General features: G+C 36.7%; 1 protein-coding gene across 1 annotated transcript in view; it reads right to left on the bottom strand.

The window, feature by feature from the left end:
• Nucleotides 1-21,144, bottom strand: part of LOC150085173 (E3 ubiquitin-protein ligase RNF10) — a 197,799-nt gene that overhangs the window by 30,911 nt on the left and 145,744 nt on the right. The window contains exon 14 of the mRNA XM_090373063.1: nt 5,965-6,087. Coding sequence (XP_090229189.1) covers nt 5,965-6,087 — 123 coding nt within the window. The remainder of the gene's footprint in view (nt 1-5,964; nt 6,088-21,144) is intronic.

Here is a 21,144-nt window from a genome sequence, read left to right as displayed (position 1 = left end):
TACGAAGGTTGGCAGGGTTGTTAATGACACTAATGACAGTACACTGCTGTAACAGGATATACAAATTTTGTAGAAAAGATGGGCTGAGAGGTGGCAACTGAAGTTTAACATTGACAAATGTAAAGTACTGTATATGGGAAGCAGTAATCTCAGAGTAACGTATCAACTGTGTGGTACTACACTGACAGTGGTAGAGAGTGAAAATGACCTGGGGGTAACTGTGTAGGCAGATATGAAGTTTTTTGAGCAGTGCAGATGGTCTGCAAGAGAAGCTCATGGTGTCTGGTCAATGATATACAGGAATTTTTCTAGCAGAGATAAGGAGGTGATTATCCCTTGTATAAGGCAATGGTCAGGCCACACCTTGAGTACTGTATACAGGTCTGGAGACCTAATTTTAGGAAGGATGTACAGCTGCTGGAGCGAGTGCAGAGAAGGGCTTTGTTCCATTCACAAGATTAGTGAATGGAACAAAGGGTTGCTCTTACGAAGAAAGGCTTAAGTTTTGCAAATTACGCAGGTGCCTAGTCTCCTCTCTGGAGACTAGGCACCTGCGAGGTTATCTGATTGAGGTGTATAAAGCCTTCAATGGTTTGAGCATGCTCAATGCTGATGGGATTCTTCCTCTTGCTCAGAATAATCGTCTGAGAGGGCACAAATTCAAATTGAGGAAAGACAGTTGTAGGATAATGTGCAGAAGTTTGCCTTTAGCTAGCATGTGGTTGATTGCCGGAACAAGCTTCCATCTGTCATTGTAGAAGTTGACAGCTTAAATAGATTCAAGGCAGAACTAGACAAACATTTGTAGCGAGTGGATGTGTCAAATTAGGAGATTTTTTTCCCCCCTTTCTTTGGGCTGATGCTATATAAGCTTGCTTTCTTGCATCATGTGCCTTTACTAATGTTAATGCTAAAATAAACATATACAGTAGATAACTATACTGATTGGTATGGTGTGACACAAGCATCAATCAATCATTTTTCAAAGATGGATTGAAACTTGTGTATTGGTCACTCACATAAGGCATTTCTGGATGACTGCTTCTTATAATTGCAGTTAGAGATATCAGTAAGGATCCATTAGATATAAAGAATCTTCAAAAAAAGGACTATAGATGAGAAGTAATCTGTATTGCAGTGGGATATATTTAAAGAGGTAACTACGTGGAAAAGGCTTTTGTTTTCAAGGGGGGCAGGATTACTATGTCTTAAGTATCATTTTAAATTCTTTTCAGTTAACCCAATGGTAACTTTAAGAAAGTTTTCTGGAAGCAGCTAAGATTTTTAAAAAAAAACAAAAAGATACTGTTCAAGTTATAGACGAAAATGGATGTCAAAAGCTGACAACAGTGACAGAAAAGAAAGATGCAAAAGTGGAAAAAGAAGGATAGAATGATTATGGATTATCAGGTCATCCCAAATTCTATAGTAAACCTATATTAAATATGTAATAAATTTGCTCAGCAGGAGACTTTAGTTAAGACTGCAGAGAAAAGTAATGAGGATTTCTTCAATCACGTTGACAGTAAAAGGAAAGAAAGCAACTACATTACTTCACTTGATATTGGTGGTAACAGTATCAATGATAGTTAAGGACGAAATACAACAGGTGAGGCTGCTAATGCAGACATAGTAGCAGCTACGGAGTTCCAAGACTTTGGCAGAAATCATCAAAAATGAGGATTACCTACCACAACAGGTCAATGTAGACGAGACTGGTTCATATTGGAAAAATATGCCATACCACCACTTTGCTTATTGGAGGCTTGAATTGGTGAAATCCATGTTTAGTCTCTAGAGCAAAGTTTCCGGCATCCCCCTCCCCCCATACTTCTCCTTCAACCCATGCACGGTACTAAGTACTATAGGTTTTGATACCTTTCGTGTTTGGGATTTTCATAAAAAAAAAAAAAAAAAATCTGTACAAGTATGGAATTAGAAGAGAATCACAGCATGGCTTTCATAAGAGCAGATCATGCCAGGATAACCTAATTAGCTGCTGAGGTTGTTACATTCACACATTATTAGGTTGACACCATTTACTTAGATTTCAGTAAAGCTTTTGATACAGTCCCAAATTAACAAATGTATAAATTGCAGCAATGAGGCATTGAGAGAAAGTTACTATTATCGATAAAGGCATGGTTAAGCGGTAGAAGACAAAGCAATTATAAATGGCCATTGCTCTTTATAGACTAATGTTATGATTGGGGCCCACAGGGTTTGGATTCTGGCCTCTGTTTCTAATATTCATTAGTCAAACATATAAATTTAAATTTACACTCTGGATGGCGAAGGCCAGAAGAGTTTCAACTTCAATGTAACTGTTTTTATTGCAGCTGACAGTAGTAATGCAGTAACTAACAATGAATTGTGCACTTTATGGTAGTATATAGACTTGATCTTGCAGTATGGGAATTTGCATACATGAACATTACCTCAAAACTACAGCCAGCCATACTGATGCAGGTATTTCAAGTTTAATATCTAAGTTTGATGATGCAGGGTAGTTGGTGACAATAATCAGGAAATGCTACTGAAGCTCAGAAATGGAAGCTGAGGTTTAATGCAAGAAAATGCAGGATCTTGCATATGGGAAGCAGTAAATGTTAGTTAATTAACAATTATCACTTGAGTTGTCGTTATTTAGTTTTTAGGAGCATTAGCAACTAAGGCCATATTTGCTCCAGATCTCTGCTGCTCCCGCCCACCTGGCTACGGAGACACCTATCACTTGAGTATCATCAAACTCAAAATTATAGATAATGAAAAAGACTTGGGAGTAACTATACAATCTGATATGATGTTTTCCTGACAGGCTCCTAAGATAGCTCATAATTTGTCAATGACATTTTAACTTTGCCAAATATTCCATTATTTAAAGCAATAGTTATGCCACATCTCAAATACTGCATACAGCTTGAAGACCCCATTTGAGGAAAGATGTGGACCTGTTGTAAAGGGTACAGAGAAGAACAACTAGATTGGTTGAAAGCATTCTTATCAAGAGAGATTTGAGTTTTGTAAGTTACAAAACAGTGTCCGGAAACCAGGTATCTGCAGGACGACATGATTGAGGCATTTAAGGCCTTGAAAGGTTTGAATAAACTAAATGCTGAGAGGAAATTTTTATACTTAGTCATTTAATATATTCAAGAGGATGGTTTAAATTGGGGACTAGAGGTCGAAAAAATTTTCCTTTAGCAAAGGGCAACACTGTTGAAATAAATCCCCACCTGCTCTTGCAGAGGTTGGAAGTTGTTTCTAAATTTTAAGGACTGGATAAATACTTGAAAGAAATAGGTAAATGAGGGGTGACATGGTTATTTTTTAATTTATTTTTTTGCTGTTGCATGCAGCTTGGTTACTTGCATCATTTTGCTGATACAAAATTGAGGTCATCTTGGCCCTTTTTTAGTTGAGGTAACACCAAGTCTTTCTGTTTTGAATAATATCTGCTGCAGCAAATTGAGAGAATTTGGGTGGGTTTCAGTTGCATAAATAGAAAGGTTACTGAGGTGGCATCAAACCTCCATCCTATGCTTAAACCTTAAATTCCAGCTGGTATATAATGTACTGTGGCTTCTGCACCCATCAAACATTGTTTTTGGCATGCACACTAACTAGGGGCCTAAGTTTGATTTAGCACAAGTTTCATTTGTTTAAATCCAAAATAAGTACAATGGATTCCGGTTATTTGGGCCACCGATTAATCGGGGCAGCCGTTTATTTGGGGCAAATCTTAAAAACAGCCAGGGTTTACTTCGCTTAATTGGGACAACATGCCGTTTAATCAGGGCAGGAGACCGCAGCACTGGAGATTACCCTACGATTGTCTCCGACCATACCACGTGGTTCGGTCGGATTTCTGGAGGTCACAACCATAAAACAATTAGCAGTCACCTGTTTATTGGGATTTTCTGTTAGTGAAATCTATCATAAACGAATAGTAAACTCTATCTTATTGAATTTGCAATAATACTGACAGCTGGAATTCTGTGGGTTACTATAGTGAAATGTGTTTACACTTCCATGAAATCTTCAATCATATAAAAAAATTAATTTTCAGAATCTTCTCTTCATTCCTATTTTTAAAGCTTCGTAACTTGTTACTCCGTTCTCACTTGCGCGTATTGTGTTACTTGCAATTTGTGTGTGCCGAGTTTTGTTACTGATTGCTTATCTTTTTACTGTTTTAAATTTTAACCCCTCCCACAAATGTCAGTGAACAGAAATGTCAACTAGTTAGTATGTACATATTACAGTACGTATTAATTATTCCGATTTTCACGTATATTCTTCCGATTTTCAAGTATCATTTAATTTTTTAATTGGTAAGGTAATAAAGGGTAAATTTGTACTTAATATATTTTTACTTTTTTGCTGTTGGATAATATTCCTCCTATTTTCGCTAATTAGAATTGCTGTTTAATAGAATTAAAATGCAATTAACAAACGTGATCACAATGACCGGCACCTTCTGTACATCATATAGTGAACAGTACTTTACTATGGTGACTCCATTGTAACATGATTTGATTGTACAGCGGACAAATTGTAAAGTGGGGGTCCATTGCATTTTTAACTTTTTTTTACGTGAAATTTCAGGTAAAGTAAAAAAGTAAAGTGCAGCCATTATCAACCCACTGCAGGATGGAAGCCTCCTCAACAATTCATGCTGAGGGAAATCGACCATAATCTGCCACGCTGGTCCAGTGCGGGTTGGCAGATCGACCGTATTCAGCAGTCAGGGGCTTGAACCCCGGTCTACTCAAAGAGCGTGTGCTACTGCACTCCCGCTCCTGCCCACTCGGCTACGGAGGCAATAGAATTTCAGGTAATTGGGCCAAAACGCACTAGTCCCGATGTGTCCCAAATAACCAGAATCGACTGTATATATTGTTGTTTTATTTTATTGTATTGTATTATCATTTATTTATTATTATTATTTTTTTGTGTGTGTGTGTGTGTGCATATTGTTGCTTTCTGTTTTGTTGATCATTGGCTCACCAATTCAAATGGTTTTATATATTATTAGCATGGACACATGATGCAAGAAAGCAAGCTTATATAGCATCAGCAAAAAAAAAAAAAAAAAAAAAAAAAACACACACACACCATTCTCATTTCACCCATTCACTCGCTTCAAATGTTTTTCTAGTTCTGCCTTGCTGTTTAAGCTATCAACTTTTACGACAGATGGAAGTTTGTTCCAGCAATCAACCACCCGCTGGCTAAAGGCAAACTTCCACACATCTATCCTACAACTGACTTTGCTCAATTTTAATTTATGCCCTCTCAGGAGATTATTCTGAGCAAGAGTAAGAATCCCATCAGCATTGGGCATGCTCAAACCATTCAAGACTTTATACACCTCTATCAGATCACCTCGCCGGTGCCTAGTTTCCCTGTAATTTGCAAAACTTAAGCCTTTCTTCGTAAGAGCAACCCTTTGTTCCATTCACTAATCTTGTTGCCCTTCTCTGTACTCATTCCAGCAGCTCTACATCCTTCTTAAAATGAGGCCTCCAGACCTGTATACAGTACTCAAGGTGTGGCCTGACCTTATACCAGGGGATAATCAACTTTTATCCCTGCTAGAAAAATTCCTGTATATCATTGACCTACTGGCTAAATACACCATTGGGCTACTCTTGCAGACTGTCTGCACAAACAGTCTGCAAGACCATTTGTTTATGTCTAAACAAACATATATTCACTTACTGATTTGGTGTTGTGTACGCTGAAAAATAAAAATACATATGTACTGAATGACCTTCACTGATTACATATAAGAAATTGTGATTTTTAAGTGGAGTACACTCTTTTACGCAACACTGAATTTTTCTTTTTTTTTTTTTTTTTTTTAATTGCTCTGTTTATTGATATAACAGATAGCCTGAAAGAGACTGAAGCTAGCAACAAAAAGTACATATCAACTTTTTAAGGAAAACTTAAACTAACCTATCAGATCCTCTGTAGGTTCATCCTGTAGGGCACCTGAGGTAGGAGGAAGAGGTGGATCATCTGAAGATATACAGAATGGAAAATGCTGCAGGCTGTTTAATGAGAACTTAGCACATGGATCTGGAAGCACAATTTTATTTCAATAAATAACTTGATAATTATTGTTGATAAATTGAGATTCTGCTCTAAACCTTTTATTATGAATGGGGCAAACACTGAAACAGTTCACAATGTAACATATTTAATATGCAAAAATAAGACACAAACAATATTCTGAGTAATAATTACAAGTAGGACTGCAATAATGAGATAAACAAGAGTTAAATGTATATTGGATCAGAAACATAAGGTGTTCAAAATCTGGGTATCAGCTTTAAGAATTTTTTTTTTTTTTATAAGGGCTATTCAATAAAGAATAATTTTTCAAGAACAACCATATTGCTTGCTATTTTTAGCTGAGCTGCAGGATTTAAGACCAAACCAAGCTGCATCACATAGCAACTGCACAGTTGACTCATGTGAACTGTGCAACCTTGGCAGTCAAGTTTATGCCTGTTCAGTTTTGTTTCCATTTTGGATGTGACATGCAAGGAACAGTATGCTGCTCTCAAATTCTGTTTCTGTCTCAAGAAAACATCAGCTGAAGCATATGAAATGTTAAAAGAGGCTTACTGTGAACCTATGCCTCCAAATAGCACAGCTCGCAGGTGGTTTAGAATGTTTAAAGATTGACATGATTCAATCACAAAAACTATCAGTCCTGGAGCTCCAAATCACTGCTGTCAACCACAGAAACCATAAAACACTGCTTCTGTAATCACGAGAGAGAGATCATCATATAACAGTAAAGCAACTGGCAGAGATGTTGAGAATATCAATAGGAAGCACGCAGGGGTCATATTCTCCATGACCATTTGTATATGACCTGTTTGTACATGCTGGGTTCCAAGGCTACTCACAACTGAACAACAGATGGTTATTAAAGATGGTGATATTCTGCAAAAGGTGATAATGGTGGATGAGATCTGGCTCCTCTGTTTGAAGGTCTACATCACTGCCAGCCAACACACACACAAAAAAAAAAAAAAAAAAAAAGTTGTGGCTTCTGTTGGAGAGCTTATGGTCATCTTGACATTCAAGAAATGGTTTACCAGCATGTTGTGCCACATTATATGACTATTACAGGACCTTGCTACAGAACTGTATTGCACCCTTTGAGGGTCCACATTCATTGCAAATGGACACAACTGCTTGCAAGTGGGTGGGTGGGTGGGTGGGTGCTGAATCACAATGTGAGACCTCACACTGCTCATACTATAATTGAGTACTTAGCCCACATTAATGTCAAATGTATTTCTCTCTCGTCCACTCTACAGCCCTGACCTTGAACACTGCAATTTATTTTTTTATTTTTTATTTCCAAAGTTAAAGAAGCTGTGAGGAAAATGTTTTCAGTTGTCAGAAGTTGCAAAGACACTGTAGGCGATTCTCAAATGCATGTCAAAAATGGCTTCCACCACGTCTTTGAAGAATAGAAACGTTGAGTTGCATTTCAATAAATGGGGACTACTATAAAAAGGACCATCAAAATATGGATAGTTAATAAAGGTACATTGTGAAAAAAATATTATGATCATTCTTTATTGAACAGACCTCATATTTTATTTTATTTTGAGTTTTTATTCACCAGTCAGTATAAAAAATTGTCACAAGAAATGTAGCAAGGGCTATCAAATAGATTCCTTCTACCTACAAATGCAGGCCATGCCAATAAAATTTCCTCCCCCCACCAGATCCCCTCGGGTCTCAAGTTAATTAGCAACACTTGAACTGCACCCAAATACCTTTTTTTTTTGGCAAAATTGAAAATATCTCTTTAGTAACTTCTAGAGATAGAATTAACTTCTCAGCTCGATATTACTTTGTTTTCCCATTTTGCCAGTTTAAAATTTTGCTGTCCACCAGGATGCACAAAATACCATATTTACACGTGTGGGGGGGGGTTAGATTTTTAATAAAACAGGGTGCATGGTAATAGAACAGAAATGTATTAGAAATTATTAAATTTTATAATAATTGGAATAGTAAATTAAAAGCAACACTATAAAGGATGACTGACAAGATATCTCTATGTTGTTTAATTGAATACATAGAACTTTTATCACTAGAGCATCTTGAAAGTTTCAATTTCTTCTAGTATATCTAATACTTCTTTTTTCAGTTTCCATAAAATTTCCATTTCCTTCTCTTCTTCAGCTATCATCACTTTTAATGGTTGCAGCATCAATCAGGGATTTGTGAAAACCAATTGTTACATGTGAAACTCATTGCATTTGTCTAGTACTTATGTATTCACAGCATGTCTATGATCCACTGCTCTTACTTTTCTTTCAAGTGTTTTAAATGATTTATTACAGCAACATCCAAAAGATAAAACTTCTTAGTGATGACCACTGGGTTTGCCAACTTTGAAAACTTAAACCACACTTTTTGCTTCTTTGGTTAAGTGAGCTCTGCAAAAATCCATATTTTCTATTCACGTTTTCACAACTCTTCCATTCACCCACCTCTTTTCATTAGCCTCAACATTAGCAATGTTCTTGACAATGCATATCAAAACTTGCTGGGATCTTGTCTACGTTTTTGAAGTGGTCAACACCTTTTAAAATTTTCCCTCATGAAAAGACTGAACTTTGAATTTTAATCATTGTCTATTGGTAAATACTGACCACTGTTGGTGTGCAGATACAGTTTCTCCACATGAAACAAAATTCTCACAAATGATTCATTCAAGAAGACTTTTATCAAGAACTTTGTGCTCCTGAGCTGATTTTCTATTGCTTTTTTTTTTTTTTTTTTTTAAATAGCAAAAGCAACAATCTGGATCTTAAACTTAGTAGCGTATGATTTGAGAATTTTTAATTGAAGTAATTGAACACAGTTAAAAAATTCAATTTTATGCTAAAGCAAAGGAAGTAATATTAACAAGTTTTATCAATGAGTAAAATTACACTGGCAGAAATATACTCAAGGAATACAGCAAGAAGACCATACCCTCCCACATACACTTACCCACAATGTGTGTGGGGGGGAGGAGCATGGGAGAAAATTAACTGTTTACTTTTATTTTAAGTAAAGCTACATTAGGTACTATCAACTTTAAATCATACTAAAACTAACATGCATGAAATTTTGATGGTAGAATTACAAAATTTTAGATCCAATACAATATATTTAGAGTTAAGTGAAATAATGATTTTAAGTGCATTTTGATCAAATTGCTTTTTTTTTTTTTTTAATACAAAACAGAGTAAGAAACCAAAGGCAAGGGAAAACTTAAATTTCTTGATTAACAATAAGTCATGAGGATATGAAATCACTGTTTCTGCCTTACTCAAACTGCAGTCACAATTCTAAAGCTGATGCAGAATTTTCCTTCAAGGTGCATTCTATCTTCATGTGAAGAAAATCTGGCAGATTTCTGACTTCTATGTCAAGGGTTTAGTGTCAAACAATGTTAACCAAAAAATCATTTTTTAGTTGATGTTTTTGTAATTAACCAAAAAAAAAAAAAGCATTTGACATTTTTTGATGATGTGGTTACAAAGGAACTGGATGCAAAAAATAATTTTGATATCATATACTTGGATTTCAGGAAAGCTTTTTACACTGTTCTGCATGGAAGACTACTGTACAAATTGGAGCAGTATGGTAATAAGGGCAAGTTGCTATAATGGATAAAAGGGTGGTTGAGGGAGGGAAAACAGAGTGGTAATTAATGCATGCTGCTCTTCATGGACTAATGTTATTAGCGGAGTTCCCCAGGGTTCGGTGCTGGGCCCATTGTTGTTTTTTGTATTCATCAATGATATTGATGAGGGTATATCAGGCTTAATTTCAAAGTTTGCAAATGATACAAAGGTTGGCAGAGTTGTTATTGACAGTAATGACAGCAAGCTACTGCAACAGGATCTAGAAGTGGCAACTAAAGTTTAACATTGACAAATGCAAAGTACTGCATATGGGTAGAAGTAAACCCAGAGAAATGTATCAACTCTGTGGTACTACACTTAGGGTAGTAGAAAATGAAAAAGACCTGGGAGTAATTGTGCAGTCAGATATGAAGTTTTTTGAGCAGTGCAAGAGCAATTTATGGGGTATTGTCAATGATATACAGGAATTTTGCTAGTAGAGAAAAGGAGATGATTATACCTTCGTATAAGGCAATGGTCAGGCCACACCTTGAGTATTGTGTACAGGTCTGGAGGCCTCATTTTAGGAAGGATGCAGAGTTGCTTGAGCATGTACAGAGAACAGCAACAAGATGGGGAGGGGAACGAAGGGATGGTCTTACCAAGAAAGGCTTGAGACTAGGCACCTGCGAGGTGATCTGATTGAGATGTATAAGGCCTTGAATGGTTTGAGCATGCTGAATTCTGATGGGATTCTTTCACTTGCTCAGATTATAAACCTGAGGGGGGCATAAATTCAAATTGAGGAAAAAACAGTTGTGCAAAAGCCAGTGGGTGGTTAAATGCTGGAACAAACTTCCATCTGTCTTTGTGGAAGTTGATAGTTTAAATCAATTCAAGGAGGAACTGGACAAACTTTTAGAGGGAATGGATGTGTGAAGGTTTTTTTTTTTTTTGGTTGATGGTACATAAGCTTATATGCTTCCTTCTTTGCATCACATGCCTCCATTACTATTACTATCTAGAATACAGAGAGGTTCCAGAGGCATCACCCCAGTTACGGGAACAATATTTCGTGATAGGATGGATTTGTAATTTTTACAGAATGAACAGCTGTTTGGAAGAAAAGCAATGCTGAGAGCAAAAGAGAAAACCCAGTTTTTTTAGATGCACAGGAAGGAATATTTGAATGTGCCTATGCCAAGAGTGACAAGTCGGGGTAATCCCCAATAGAGATATGATCTTACCTAGAAATTGGAGTCTCATTGAGGATAAGCATAGGAGCAGAAGAATCCTTTTTCCAAGACTGAATTTTAGGATTCAAATCAACTATCTTTGCTCAACCGGAAAATTACCTGAAGATTAGCATTTAAGGAATTGGTAGTGGATATTCGAGAAGTTGAAGTTGTTTGTGCAGGGCAAGGCTTCTCAAACTGAAAGGTGGAATGCAATGTGCTAACATCAGCAAAACTATGGATAGGATTTCTGGTCAATGGAAGAATGTCATTAATATACAACAGGAAAACAGTGGGAGAAAGAATCAAACCTAGGGGAACACTAGCATTAGAAGAGAAGTTAGAAGACAGAGAGCCATCTATCATTACCCACAGTGAGCAATCAGAGAGAAAAACAGATACCCAATTACAAAGAACAGTTGGCAAGCCATAAGATGGAAGCTTATTTAGAAGACCTTTACACTAAACACAATCGAAAGACTTTGAAATGTCAAGAACAACTGATTGAATTTCATTAAACTTTTCCATAAATGAGTAACATAAGCCAGAATATCACCAGTGGATTGACAATGATGGAATCCATACTAGTGATCATTGATCAGTTTGAAGGTTTCTGTATAGTTTAAGAACTGGTGGTTAATCAATTTCTCCATTACTTTAGAAAGCCTTTCAAAGGGCTTTCAAAAGTAATGGAGAAATTGATTAATTTCCTATTGTACTTCTCAGTAAGTAAGTACAATGGGACGATAATTGGATGGGAGGGTTTTGTCAGCCTTTTTAGAATCTGGATATGATCAAATTTCCAAGCAGAAGGGAAAACACCTCAGGGACTCATGTTTTGAGAACAAATGGAGAAATACCATAAAGGCCGGGAGCTTCCTTAGCATCAAGATTGTTCATTATCCTTCTAAAATCTTTTTTGAGGGAAGCCCATAGAAGCCATTAAGTGGAATGTACTGGGGATGGTAGGAGATGGTTTACCAAGATCTTTACGAGTTGGAAGAAAAGTAGGATGCTAGCAGGCCAGCTTTATCTTTGGCTGAATTGGCAGTAGAACCATTAGGTTTTGACAGAAGTTGGAACAGAGATGGACAAAAGTTGCAGCCAATAGCTTTGGCAAAAGAGACCCAAATACTCAGCTACCATTTGGACAAGAAGCAAGTTTTCTACTCTTAGCCTGTTTGAAATCTAGTTTTGACTGATTAATATCTGCTTTACAATTATTCATTAAATGATTAAATTAAATGACACAACATTTCGGTCATGACAAAATACTTAATGAATGATTATGCAACCCAAAGCTCGAGGCCTGTTTTCCAATGCTTTACAATTGTTGCACGCTTTGGTGTGGGCAATAAATGAACCTGGAGATTTGGACTCAAGCCAATTACAATATGCAGCGTTCTTCTCTTGAACAGCCTTAGCATATTTATTGGAAAACCAAGGGTTAGATAAAAGATGAGATTTTTAGGTGGAGTTGGAATAAAGGATTTCATCCCTACAAGATTAATTTCACTGACATGATCTCAGCAAACGTTGACATCACATGATTTGAAACAGTAATCTGCCCAAGGAAAAGGAAAAAAGAAATCTCGCAGATTATCCCATTTTGCATTCTTGTACTGCCAAACGACATGAGGTTGAGAATGGCAACAAGAGAAACGCTCCATCGGCAAAGAGACCATCAAGTTGTGATCTGAGGTGCCTCAACTGTGTACTTAGAAGGGTTGTTTGTGAGAAAATGATAAAGCTTGTTGGCTGCATGGTTAGGATTGTCTGGTATTCTCTTGAACAGCCTTAGCATATTTATTGGAAAACCAAGGGTTAGATATAAGATGAGATTTTTAGGTGGAGTTGGAATAAAGGATTTCATCCCTACAAGATTAATTTCACTGACATGACCTCAGCAAACGTTGACATCACATGATTTGAAACAGTAATCTGCCCAAGGAAAAGGAGAAAAGAAATCTCGCAGATTATCCCATTTTGCATTCTTGTACTGTCAAACGACATGAGGTTGAGAATGGCAACAAGAGAAACGCTCCATCGGCAAAGAGACCATCAAGTTGTGATCTGAGGTGCCTCAACTGTGTACTTAGAAGGGTTGTTTGTGAGAAAATGATAAAGCTTGTTGGCTGCATGGTTAGGATTGTCTGGTATTCCAGCATTGTCTGGTATTCTCTTGAACAGCCTTAGCATATTTATTGGAAAACCAAGGGTTAGATAAAAGATGAGATTTTTAGGTGGAGTTGGAATAAAGGATTCCATCCCTACAAGATTAATTTCACTGACATGACCTAAACAAACGTTGACATCACAAGATTTGAAACAGTAATCTGATAAACAAACAACAAGGTAAATAAACAACTGTGTGAGGTCATTAGTAATTGCAAAAGCCTCGACATCTCAACCAGCTTAGTCTATGTGGCAAGGAAATGGAAGCCAGCTGGAGTTGTGAACATTAAAATCACCAAGGAAAATTACCTCAGTTTCAAGAAAGTTTGATTGGAGAAAGTTAAGGAGTTCCAAGTGATTAATGGAGTTGGAAGAACGATAGGGGCAACATATAAATTTGACAGAATGTGGTAGAGAGATTTTAAGTCAGAGAAGATTGAAAAGAGGAGAATCCAAATTACTAAGTCTCTGACAGGGAATATCAGAATGGACACATGCACAAGTACCACCTTTAAAGTGAAAGGAACCAACACAGTGAACAATTTAGACAAATGAGACGAGCAGTAGTCGAATCAACTGATTACTGAGAAAGTAATCAGTTGTTTACCAAACGTCTGCCAAACATTTTACCAAACAGTCTGCGAAATGTGGGGTTTGGCAGACTGTTAGTGGAAATGGACATCATTGAGATTAGAAATGAGAATGTGTATATTTGTGAAATGAACAAGGATGTGTTTGGGAGGTTAAGATCTTTTCACAGATAAGTTTGCTCTATTAGTTAAGACAATTTGTGGTGCGTTCAGTAGTAACAAAAAGTGGGGGAGGGGACATGCTGTATGAAGTAAGGAAATTTTTGGATACGGCATACACATTGCAAGAATATACTATACCCATCTCCTTGACATAATACACCCTTATGTAATGGATGTGGGATAGTATTAGATACCCCAGCTGATGTTGCAGATGAACTTAACAGTTACTTTGCATCGATATTTACAGAAGAAAACCCTTTATGTCAAAGACAAATTATGGGAGTGAAGTTGAAAAATATGTAATTAATAATATTGCAATTTCACATAATTATTTAACAAACTTTCTAGCCTACAAGGCCAGTAAGACTCCTGGGGTTGATGGTATGTACCCTATAATCTTAAGGGAGGCCGTAAGTGAGTGCACTGAACAATTGAGTCTAATTATGAGAGCATCACTGGATTCAGGATGATTCTGTTGGATTCGTAAAGTGCCAATGTACCTCCAATACATAAAGGCAGTTCTAAGAGTGAAGTGGGAAATTACTGGACGGTTAGTATAACTTCAGTAGTAGGGAAAATCATAGAGAAAATCAAGGGTGGAATTTAGGATCACCTAGATAGAAATGGAATTCTGAAGGATACTCAGCATGGTTTTGTAAAGGGAAAATCATGTTTAACTAATCTGGTTAGCTATTTTGACAGGGTCACTCAACAGCTGGACCTAGGGAATAATTTCAACTTTGTTTATTTGAATTTTAGCAAGGCATTTGATATATTCCCACACGAGCGGTTACTTTATAAGCTGGAAAAGGTTGGAATCATAGGGAAAATCCTTACATGGATAGCTGGATGACTTCAGGGCAGGAGGCAGAGGGTTGTGATAAATGGTTATTCCTCAGATTGGGTTGATGTAAGAAGTGGGGTTCCCCAAGAATCAATATTAGGACCACTGTTGTTTTTGATTTTCATAAATAACATGGATGAAGGGATAGAGGGCATGATGTCTAAATTTGCAGAGTAGTTAATGATTGCTGCCAAGCAGAGCTTCTTCACAGTGACCTAGATAGACTTCAGGGATGGTAAGAAAAATGGCAGATATGCTTTAATCCAGCAAAGTGCAAGGAATTACACCTGGGGAAGAGTAACCCGAAAATAACTTATACACTTGGTGGAGCTGAACTGAAGCCAGTAGTGGCAGAAAAGGACTTGGGTGTTACAATACGGTCAGACAAAGTTCTACAAGCATTGGAGACAGGTTGCAAGGAAGGCCCACGGTGTTCTATCGATGACTTATCAAGCATTTGCTAGCAGAGATAAGGACATCATAATCCAATTATATAAGGCTATTGTTAGACCAACACTGGAATACTGTGTTTAAGTATGGAGACGGTACCTAAAGAAAGTCCAAAAATGGGTAACTCGCCTAGTGAGATCGGCAAAAGGGCGTCCATATAACTGTGAATATGTTGGTTGCAGAGCTTGGAAATTAGGCACCTTGGAGGAGACTTGATTGAGACGTTTATGGCTCTGAGAGACATAAGCAAAATGAATGAGGAAATTTTCACGCCTATAAATGATTCTAGAACTTGGGGCCATAATCTCAAGTTATAGGGAGAGATGTTTAGACTGGATTGCAGGAAGTTTTATTTTAGCCAGCAAGTTATAAATTACTGGAATAAGTTACGTAGATGGGTGGTAGAGGCTGACAGTTTGGGGAAATTCAAAGGTCTATAGAGGAGGGAAATGCATGGGTTACCAATTTTCTTTTCTTTTATTATTTATTTTTAAAAATTTCTTTTCTTCTTATTATTATTTATTATTATTTTTTTTTGGCTGGTGCAGCATAAGCCATAGGCTTCCTTGCACCATATGGCCATTGCTAATACTAATATGTATTTAAATTTGTTTGAATTTTTACTTCAGCACCTTAAAAAATTTTAAGATCTTTATTTTTCTTATAAGGATGAATCTGTTCAATGTGTTCTGTCATCTTTGAAGATGTCACGGTATCATTACTAATCGTCTTTTTACATAAGTGACACATAGACATTGTTAATCAAGGGCACATATTGAAAAATTTCAAGTACTCTTGTAAATACTGTCGACATTTTTTCTTAGATACAGTGGAGGCCATTGTACTTATTGGGGTTGTAGTTCAATTTATATTTTAGAGTAAGTGCAGATGTGAAACATCCTGAACGAAAGTAATTAGGTTCAATTAAGATTTTCTCTAAATTTAGTATTCATAGTATAGGCAGTTCTCGCTTTATGAGGTGTTTTTTTTTTTTTTTTTCCTCTCTCAAATATCAAATATCAACAAAATCGAATGTGAAACATTCATAAATACCGCATTTAAAACCACATATGTAGCTATACAACACAGTGTACCCCGCTTTACGATATTAATCCGTTACTATCATATCGTAATATGAACCCAATAACACATTGTTTTTTGGTAATTCACTTTCCATGACCTTGGAAAGTTCAAATTTTCGCTATATAATTCCCTAAAAGGTCGTTTTTATAGTGTAAATTGTATTAGTTGCCAATTCAAATCATTAAATGCACTACACTTTCATCGTTATCATATGTTATAAGAACCAATTTTGAACGGCTTTGTGATATTTTTCTAAAGCACATTTCTGGAAGTCACTACCATAAAACAATAAAAACAATTTGCACTTTCCGGTTTATTGGACTTTTCTGTTACTGCAAGCAATTATAAACGGGTAGTAAACTCGATGTTATTGCATTTGTTTAATTATAAATGGGTAGTAAACTCGATGTTATTGCATTTGTGAAAATACCGATAGCTGGAATTGTGTGGGTTTTTACGTTATTATGATGCAATGTGTTTGCCCTTTACTGAAATCTTCAAAGGTATAAAAAAACAAATAAATTTTCAGAATCTTCTCTTCATTCCTTTTTTTTTTTTTTTTTAAAGCTTCGTAAACTTGTTACTCCGTGCAAATTGTGTTTTTGTGCAATTTGTGCATTTTGTTAAAAAATACTTATACATGCTATTGAAATTTATAAAGGAGAAGATTATCTTGGAAATAAACGTCTCTTGAAGCATTTCTGAAGGAGACGACTCCTTGTGCAACAAATCAAAGAGTGCCAAGCCAATAATGAGTGATCAACGAGTGTGCATTTAGTCGATGAGGTAGAATAAACATTCTTTAACATTTGTAAGTCATAAATAATTTCTCTATTATTATAATTTGCTTGATTTTACAGGCTACGTTTTCATTTCTTTGGATAAATCAATCATTGTTTAAACAAACTAATTAGCTAACTAATTTCACTGTTGATAACGTAACCCCTATTTTTAACATTGTCTATGGGAAATAAATTTCCGCTTCGTGAGCGTGCACTAGGAACGAATTAACTCGTAAAGTTCAGAACTACCTGTATAACAATATAGTAGAAAACAAGGTAATGGTAAAGTTCTTAGAGAGGGGGGGGCCTATATTAGATCAGTAAATAAATTAAAAAATTAATCTGAATATTAAAAAATAATTTTGGATCTTCAAAAATGGCTAAAATTTCACAACATAAGCTATAGATATTTTATATTTTTGTATTAAAATCTTGGCTATTTCTTCTATTTCTAAGACTTGGCCTGAAATTTATGAATATGAGTAAAAACATTTAATCAACCTCGAATCAACCTCTTGAAGTTTATTCACCCTGTAGATTCTATTATTGACCCATGGGGGTCGATATTGACCACTTTGTGGAGCCCTGATCTAACAGCTGGCCTGAAAACAGTTTGAGCTGTACCCTAGAAATGCAAGGAAGATTGGATCTCACCATGATGCCCATCATGGTGAGATCCAATCATGATGCCCATCATAACCTCAAAAGACATCAGTCATACTTAAAGTGATGTGATCCTTAGCATTACAATGCGGGACATCTATGGGGGGAGTTTTCAACCCCCCCTAGAAGCAATATACACACATACAAAATATAAATTAAATACATTGACTTCTTTGAACTAAACTTATGAAATAAAAGATCAAACTTGTTAAAAAAAACTTGATAGAAAAACAACTGTAATTAAAAGGGGGGAAAAAAACACTTATTAGAGTGGTCATGTTTTTAATCTATTTTTATTTTTGCTTAGTGAAAAAATGTTAAGTTTTTTTCTATGAAATAATAATAACCTCAAAGAAGGAATGAAGAACCAGTACACCCTCACATACCTGATGTACAGGGATGACATCAAACTCTATGTGCAACTGAGAAACAACTCCAGCAACTACTCCGGATCACCGAAGAATTCAGAAATGATATTAGGATGGAATTTGGTCTAGACAAATGCAAAACACACAGGGAAAATTGCACCAGGGAAAATTAGTTAACTTCGAAACTACCAGCTGCAGACTGGTAAAGAGATCGAAGCCATGGTAGAGGGAGAGGCCTACAAATACTTGGGGATGATGCAGGTTCAGCAGTTACAGCACAAGGAAATTAAGGCTGGTCTGACCTAAAAATACCATCAGAGACTCAGAAGCCTGCTGAAAACAAAGCTGAACGGGGGGCACAGTTAAAGCAGAGTTAAAGCCATAAACACCCATGCAGTCCCAGTGCTAACATACTCCTTCTGGGTCATAGATTGGACTAATACTGAGCTGGAGGAGATAATGAGAAAGACAAGGACAATGATGACCAAGAGTCACCAACACCACCAATACAACAAAGTCAGCCGTGCAGAGACTGACAACTGCTCCGAAAGGAGGAGTAAGAGGCCTGATAGACTTCATCGAGCAACAGAAAACAGTGATTGCTAACCTGAAGGATTACTTTCAGAAACACACAGCAGCACTCCACAAGGTCATAAGGAAGATAGACAAGCGGTATACCCCACTCAACCTAAGCGAGGAGTCCCCTCCCATCCAGAATTCACAAATGAAGCTAGAAAGATGGGCAAAGAAGACACTCCATGGCAGACACAAGGACCTCCATCAAAATCACATAGATAAAATTGCATCCAATGCATGGCTCACGAGCGGGACGCTCTTCCCTGAGACTGAGGGATTTATGCTCACCATCCAAGACCAGGTAATCAACATCAGGAACCATAGAAAATACAGCGCCAAAGAGCCCGAAGTGTCAGATAACACAAGTCGACGATGCCACTTGGCCTTAGAAACGATCCAACACATCACCACAAGGTGATCACCCAGACAGAGTACACTCACAGACAAGACTAGGTAGCCAGGATAATACATCAGAAGCTAGCAAAGAAATACCAGTTGATCAATGAAAGTGTACACTGTACTACAAGTACGAACCCCTGGCAGTAATAGAGACCCCAACCCACAAGCTGCTGGAACCATGACATAATAACAGATAAGACAATACCGCACAACAGACTGGACAAGAATTGGACAGACTGGACCTTTGTCAACAAGAAGAAAAAGGCTACCTATCTGATTGACACAGCAGTACCCAATGCTGGCAACTTGCAGAAAACCCATGGGGGAAAAATCAGGAAGTACACAAACATAAGACAGAAGATAAAAGATATGTGCCATGTGCAACAGGTAACAACCATCCTGATCATTATGTCAACTACTGGTATGGTGCCAAAGACCCTATATAACAGCCTAGCAGCAACCTACTAGGAACTCCAAAAGTCACAATCCTGAACCCTGTAGGATAGTCAGAGAGTTCCTCAACCAACAGTAACACCAGACATAACAACAACCACCCTGTGTACTTGGTGGCAATACCTGTAGGAATCCCCAATCAGGGAGAAATAATATATAAGAGCAATAATAATAATAATAATAATAATACATACTTCTTCTAACAATAAAAACAAGAGAAATTTAATAATATAATTAAATATATTTTTCTGCTGAGTGAATTTTTCTTAATAATTCTTCATTATTTGCTATTTCTTCGTACAATTCTTCTCAAAAATTAGTAAAATTGCACTTAACTTGTAATATCTTTCAGTGTTTCTAACGTCAGCTGTGTTTTTGTTGACATCCACAGCTTATTTGCTATCGAAAAAATTCTTTCCGTTGTACTACTTGTTCCCGGCAAATATAATACAAATGATTTGCATTGTTTGCCATTAAGTATGGAGGCCACATGTCCAATCTGGGACAGTTTGCAATTTTTTTTTATTATTATTATTATTAGTTATATGGTGCAAGGAAGCCTGAGGCTTATTGCTGCACTAGCCAAAAAAAAATTCCCCAAGTTACCCTGAGAGACAGAGAGAGAGAGAGAGAGAGAGAGAGAGAGAGAGAGAGAGAGAGAGAGAGAGAGAGAGAGAGAGAGAGAGAGAACTAGAAGGGAATCACCAAGAAAGAGAAGAATGATGATGTCCAGCTCAGGAACCTGGGTGGGCCAAGCCCATACTCACCAGATGTGAGCCCCTGGGATTAATGTGGGGCAAACAACTGAAATCCAGGACGTCTGGTCACTTTAGTCATACTGCATGATGGAAGAGATGGGGGGGGGAAGCTTTGCTCTGCAAACTGAACACGAGGTTTCATGTTTACCTATGATTGCCCTGACTTCTCTTGGCATCAGAACAGCAGGGGAAAAAAAAAACTGTTTTCTTTTTCTTCTAAACTATTGTATGCAAAAAAAATTTCGTATACAATAAAAATTATATATATATATATATATATATATATATATATATATATATATATATAATAAATAAAATCGCTCTGTATGAAATACTGACCTAATATTTGGGATGGTGCATCAAAAACATCTCTCGAGTTAATTGACTCTATTGAGAAAGATGTGTTCGTGGAATGAAATGTTGAGAAATCCACTTCTTGTTTGTCTGACTGTAATTTTGATAATTATTTAAACATGACTATGGGCCATTCCGATGCTTGTGTGGAGGTTTGAAAAGGGAAATTTAAACATATATTTAATTCTTTGAGGAACAGTTATGCAACTAGATTAGAATGGATTCCAAATTATGCTGTGAAAATATTTAGTTCTTTTCAGTTTGATTTTTTCTATTTTTTATTTAATACTTTTTGATGGAGGCATACTTTAATCAGTAAGTAAAGCATATTAATAGCAGTAACAGCAAATGATGCAAGAAAGCAAGCTTATATAGCATCAGAAAAAAAAAAAAAAAAAAAATTCACCCATCCATACTCTCCAAGAATGTGTCTAGTTGTCCTTTGAATTTATTTAACCTATCCACTTCCACATAAGATGGAAGCTCGTTCCAACAATCAACCACCCACTGGCTGAAGGAAAACTTCTGCACATCTATCCTGCAACCATCCTGAACTTGAATTTATGCCTCTCACATGTGTAGTCTCAGCAAGT

Source organism: Mastigoproctus giganteus, chromosome 5 (genome assembly GCF_048544385.1).
Source record: "Mastigoproctus giganteus isolate SK-2022 chromosome 5, ASM4854438v1, whole genome shotgun sequence".
NCBI classification, from domain to species: Eukaryota; Metazoa; Arthropoda; class Arachnida; order Uropygi; family Thelyphonidae; genus Mastigoproctus; species Mastigoproctus giganteus.
The sequence above is the reverse complement of the archived record's forward strand: the minus strand, read 5'-3'. Positions and strand labels throughout refer to the sequence as shown.